The sequence below is a fragment of the Piliocolobus tephrosceles genome, chromosome 11, assembly GCF_002776525.5.
Source record: "Piliocolobus tephrosceles isolate RC106 chromosome 11, ASM277652v3, whole genome shotgun sequence".
NCBI lineage: Eukaryota > Metazoa > Chordata > Mammalia > Primates > Cercopithecidae > Piliocolobus > Piliocolobus tephrosceles.
Window position 1 is genome coordinate 9,226,754 of NC_045444.1, and position 6,000 is coordinate 9,232,753.

The 6,000-nt window shown below is 59.4% G+C and overlaps 1 protein-coding gene across 15 annotated transcripts in view; it reads right to left on the bottom strand.

The window, feature by feature from the left end:
- The window catches only part of BIN1 (bridging integrator 1), a 63,801-nt gene that overhangs the window by 21,509 nt on the left and 36,292 nt on the right, over positions 1-6,000 (bottom strand). For all 15 annotated transcript variants that reach the window (XM_023225622.3, XM_023225620.3, XM_023225618.3 and 12 more), the window contains 3 exons: positions 1,021-1,075; positions 812-906; positions 257-352 (listed from right to left, as the gene is read on the bottom strand). In XM_023225622.3, the coding sequence (XP_023081390.1) occupies positions 257-352; positions 812-906; positions 1,021-1,075 (246 nt within the window). The remainder of the gene's footprint in view (positions 1-256; positions 353-811; positions 907-1,020; positions 1,076-6,000) is intronic.

Here is a 6,000-nt window from a genome sequence, read left to right on the forward strand (position 1 = left end):
CCCACACATGTAGACCCAGACAACAGGTGACATGCACACATACCCTTCCAAGCACACGTGGTATAAACACAGGGGACCTGCAGGCACACACACGCCTAGGCCCTACTCACCCTTCTACATCTTCCACAATCATAGAGCCAGCCACTCCACAGCAACACACACACACACACACACATACACACACGTGCCGTGAGGCTTCCTCCCATAGCCCTGAGACCCAAAGGGACAGGAAGGTCACAGCAAGTGGGCCTCTCACCTTGATGTCAGGGAACTGGCCCAGGTACGTGTCCATGGTCAGCAGCGCCTGGTCCACCAGCTTCTGGTGGTAATCCATCCACAGCAGGTCGTTGTTCTGAGACAGGCAAGAGCACCACAGTGCCACCAGGGGTGCTGGGCCACACCCGCCCCAGTGCTCTCCTCGCAGGGACCAGCCCCAGCCCCATCTCTTCACAGCTTGGTGGCTTCTCAGAGCCTCAGTTTCCCCATCTGTAAGATGAGGTAAAAGTTCCTGCCCTATTGGGGTGACTGTGAGGATCAGATACACGGAGGACTGGGGTCAGCCAGGGAGGCTTTGTGAGTCGTGAGCCATAACACACAAATAAGGACAGCCATGACGCACCATCTGCCCACCTTGGTGTGAGGGCGAGTCAGGAGAAAGGCCCTCGGAGAGGAGGGCAGCTTGCCCCAGGGCACACAGCACGCGAATGCCTGAGAACCAGAGAGGCTTGTCCCAGAGGGCACGGCAGAGGGGGACAGGAGCTGAGACCAGAGGGCCCTCTGAGAAGGGCAGGGACGCCTGTCCCATGCTCACCTCTGCGATCTTGTTTGCCTCATCCCTGCCGGGCCAGTCGGGCTCATACACCTCCTGCAGACACTCATTCAGCTTCTTGGAAGCCTCGTGCATGGCTGTGGGACAGAAAGGAAGTATGTAGGCCTCCCACTGATAGCCCTTGTCCCACCCTCCCCAGCTCTGTACCCACCGGCTCTACATGGGCCAGGTGCGCCCTGCCTGCCTCCTACCTTTGACAGAGGCCAGGTAGGTCCGGAGATCCTTCTGCAGCCGGGTGCCCTCCGTCTGCAAAGAGAAGGTCGAGGATGAGGTCAGGGACTGATGGCACACCCAGTCCCTGACCCCTCTCCTTCCTACCATCCTCACATGAATGAACCAGGCTGCTCTCCTGACAGCAGCCACGGATCAGCTGACCTCCCAGCAGGACAGCAGCTACGGTCACCATCCTGCCTCAGGAGCCCTGTGTCCATAGGCACCCTTGCCCACGTTTGTGGGCACCTGCCCTCTTCGAGATGCCATTCTTAGCCCGGGAAGGAAGGCAAGAAGACAAAGACCCCCCTCTCCGGGAGGACATGCTGGGGTTACGGCTGAATGACACACATACAGCACAGCACCAGTATGCAGCAGCAGCAGCACTCACAGACCTGCCCTCAGACACCTGCAGACAAGTAAGCAATGAGCACAGGGATATGGACAAGGCTGGTGTGACTGCCAGGCCCCCTGCTCCACAAGCTCGGGTGGTGCCCAAGGACAGAGAGCTCCCACTGCCTCATAGTAGGAAAAGAGGGCCCGGTGTGAGCCTGTGCAGGGACAGGAGACCCAAGGAAGAGATGGCATCAGAGTGGGGCGGCAGAATGCAGGGCTCATGGCCAGGACTCACTGGCCCAGCGGACAGCAGGGACATAGGATGTAGAGGAAAAAGGCTGAGGGGGCAGTGGGCTGGGTGGTGAAGCTCCCTGAGCTGGGAGAGTAGCCTCCAGGGGCTTCCTGAGACAGCAAGGCCAGCAGAGAGGGTAGAAGCATGGGCCAGGCCTCAATTCCCTCTGGGACATCAAAACCAGAGCCAGGAAAGCTGAGTGGAGAACTCCAGGTTCCAGGAGGGGTGAACAACAGGCGATGCCAGCCCTGAGGTCTGAGACCATGCTCAGTGAGCTGTGGAAGTTTCCAGAAGCCATGTGCAAAGAGTGGGCTGCACACGGGCTTTGAGGACATGCAGACCCAGCTGGGTCCTTTACTAGCCACGCAGCCCTAAGTAAGCTAGTGAGCCTCTCTGAACCTCATTCTCCTCGTCTTTCAATGGAAGGTGAATGATCCCTGCCTGGCACTCCTCAGATCCAGTGAGACAGGCCAGGCTCTGGAGCTTGAAGGAAGGCCTCAGGAGATGGGCTTCCTGCTAAGGACAGGAACGCGAGGCAGAGACAGGCCTTGGGAGAGCGACAGTGGCTGAGGCTGACCTTCATAGTGGAAGGGCACCCCCCTGGCCTCCTCTGCCTGCTGCCAGCCCAAGCCTCAGGGACACCCACGTTCTGGACACCTCCTGCCCTGGAGGAGGGGCAGCTGGCCATGGTCCCAGGAGACCCAGCATGCCTTCAGAGCGCCAGTCTGACCAGCTTCACGCTTGCACAAGAGCCGGAAGGTGGGTCCCATCCGTTCAGGTCAGTCTCCAGGCGAGGGCCAGCAGGGACCTGGCCACCTCCACAGGCTCACCCCCAGCACCCTCAAACCCTCTTCTGTCTCCCCACTGCAGGTCTTTCCCTGTCCTTAGCTGGGGCCGCTCTTCCTGCCCTGGTGCCTTGGGGACCAGCACCTTCCAGGTGGTCTTCTCAACACCACTGCCTCACCTGACAGCAAAGAAGCGGACAGAGGGTCAGCGACCGGCCCAGTCACACAGCGACTGGGAGAGCCCACGAGACCCTCCAAGCCTGGGCACGCAGCCCACGGCGTGTTTTGTGGGTAATGGGTAGTGATGCGGCCCTGAGAACCCGCAGATCTGCCTACTATGATGAATGCTTCTGTGTGACAATAGAGACATCCACAGGGAGAGCTTCAGAGCAGCACATAGGATATATAATTTAAAGAGAGAACATGTGAAAAAAAAAATCTCTACAACTCGTTTAATCCCACGTAGAGTACGGTGTAAAGCACTGGCTAATCATCATCTTTACGAACATCCCAGTTCAAGGCCCGCTGATGTGAGACGGAGTGAAGAAACAGGAGACCACTCCACGGACACGGAGCCCTCCCCGGAATTCCACTCGGGGGTCGGATGGAGACCCTGCGGGGCTAAGGAACGAGGAAGGGTCCATCTCACTCCTGACACAGCCACCCTAAGTCTTCACAATTAAAGGCTTTGTTGGTTGAGACGAGGATTAGTGGGTTCATGACGGGATGCTATTGTGTCCCCTGATGTCACCAAATCTTCCAGACCCAGCTTCTCTCCCTGTCAAGCTTCCACCATCCCGGCCACACCTCTCAGCTCCCCCTCCCCGACCCACCCACGCCCCCGCAGCAGGAGACCCCATGGGGTGGGTCGTTGTGCTCCCCCGGCCTTGGCCTTCAGGCCGTACCAGGGCTCCTTGTGTTTCCCAAACAACGCTGGGCTGTGCGCCGGCACGTGGCACGCAGATGTGCGAGGGGCCAGCTGGAGCACTGCCTCCCTGTGCCCACTGCAGCTGGCTTCCTAAGCTCCTCCTCAGTCCCCAGGGTAGACACAGCCCTCCCCCGACTGAGGCCCCAGCCAGCTGCCCCCTGCAGAGCAGCGCCCAGGCCAGTACAGAGCAGTGTGTGTTTGCTTCCAAACCGGCTCCCTCAGCCCCTACACAGGGATCTGAGAAAGAATTCTCTGGAGGTCCCAGAGTTCACAGAGCCCAGCTGGGGGAAGATAAGATTTGGGAGCCACTGCCCACCTTGGCCCGTGTCCCAGCTACAGGGCTTGGGGGAGTCAGGAAGGGCCTGGAGCAGCTCCAGTGGGGCTGGGCTCAGCCAGCATCCCCAAGCCCTCTCTGGGCCTCCCTGGAGATCAGTCCCCACGGGTGGCCTGAGCACCCAAGTCCCTGTGTTCCAGCGGGTCTAGGGGCAGGGACGGCCCTCCTACATGGATCCCTCTGGCTCCAGCTCTGACTCTCACCCCTCGGCCATCAATTCAGGGGATGACCTTCACGCAATAGCCAGGGATGCCCATTTCGAGCAAAACCTTGGGGAGGCCCCGGGGACAAGAAGGAATCAGACTTGCCCCACCTCAGTGACAGACAAACAGCAATGACAGCCCTGCGGCCTGGAGAGCTACAGACGGCCCCTAGGAAGAAGAGCTGGGATGCGCTGGAGACCCAGGCTGGCTTCCAGAAGCGCCTGTGCTGGCTGTGCGGTGCTCTGGGGGAGGGGAAAGCAGGCCCCATGGGCTCTCAGAGCAGCGGCAGAAGGCAGGGGTGCTCCTGTGACCAGCGCCTGGTGGGCCCAGGAGGGGCTGTGCACCTGGGTCCTTGTGAGAGCAGGTGACAGCAGCGTGATCTACACCCTCTCCTAAGGCCCCCCACCGCCGTAGGAAGTGGTGGGAGTTTTCGCTTCTTTAAAGACTGAATCACCTGCCATCTTTGTCCCTCCTAGCGCTGGGCCCACTAGGCTTGGGGCTCACAGAATAAGGGGCAAAAAAAAGCTCTGCCTCCAGTCTTCCCACGCCCCATTCTGTCTCTCCTTTCCCAGGGCCCCCAAGCCCACTGCAGCCTCCTGAACTCACTCCCCCAACAACAGTGACCTTCACCCCCTTCCTTCCTGGTCCCCACCCCCACCCCCACACCCTGCCATCCCCACACACCAATCAAATCCAGAACTGGCTGGCTGCCTTAGCCCCAGCCTTGAACACGACCTTAAAACCCCCACCCCAACTGCCAGCCCTGGCCCCTGAAAAGCCAGCCACCTCACCAAACCCGAGCCTGAGGGCAGACAGAGGCCCATCTCAGGACTGCTCCACACCCACAGCCCAGCAGCCACCTGGCAGCCTGAAGCACTGGCTATCTTTAGCCCTGGCCTCTCTGTCCAACCCCTCTGTCCAAGGAGCAGTGAGTGACTGCTTGCCCAGAGTCAGAGAGCCAGAGAGGGTGACTCTGAGGGACAGTGGACACAGCGACACTGTGCTTTCAGCCCTGGGGCCAGGCCACACAGAGCCTCAGCTCCCAACTGAGCTTCCCTCACTCTGTCAAAGCTCAGCCTGTTTTTTGTTTGTTTGTTTGTTTGTTTTGATACCGGAGGCTCGCTCTGTAGCCCAGGCTGGAGTCCAGTGGCACGATTTCGGCCCACTGCAACCTCTGCCTCCCAGGCTCAAGAGATTCTTCTGCCCCAGCCTCCTGAGTAGCTGGGACTATAGGCGCATGCCACCACGCCTGGCTAATTTTGTATTTTTAGTAGAGGCACCATATTGGCCAGGCTGGTCTCGAACTCCTGACCTCATGATCTGCCCGCCTCGGCCTCCTAAAGTGCTGGGATTACAGGCATGAACCACAGTGCCCGGCCAGCTCAGCCTGTTCTAAGGGGCCCCCACCAACTCCACCCCTAACCTGTCTCCCCAGCCTAGCCAGCTGCCCTCAGGACAAGGGATCAGCTCCAGAGAGGAAACTCGAGAGTGAGCCAAAGGCCACAGAGCTACACACCAGCTACAGAGCCTTGGAAGATGTGCGTAACCTCTCTGAAACTCAAGTGCCTCATCTGCAAAATGAGGAGAATATCAGCCCCCGTTTCAAGGATTGCAAAGATGTCTGTCAAACACAGCAGTTTGGCCCATGGCCACAGCAACAGTCCTGGCCGATGGCCACAGCAACTCCTAAAGGGCCTTCAGAGCAACCCACAACCCGATGAAGCCAGCTGAGCAGGGACATGCTGCGGGAATTCCCAGAGACGGAATCAGAACCGAAGACCCTGTTTCTTGTTCAAGCCGCTATTTTGCAGGTGAGAAAACTGAGGCCCAAGGGGCCCTGGGAAGGAATTGTCCAGGGTCACAGAGGCAGTAGATATCCCTGCCACAGGGTCTACCTGGGCCTTGAAACTCCTCCCATAACTGGCCTAAAGGACAAGCAGCCAAGGTGGCTCCCCAGTCCCTGTCCAGGGAAGCCTGTCAGGCTGAGCCCCTCTGGCAAGCCAAGGCCGACTTGGCCTGGGGCCTCTCCCCACTGCTCCCAGTCCTCTCCCAGAATGCTTGTGGCCCTCCCAGCTGCTCCCCG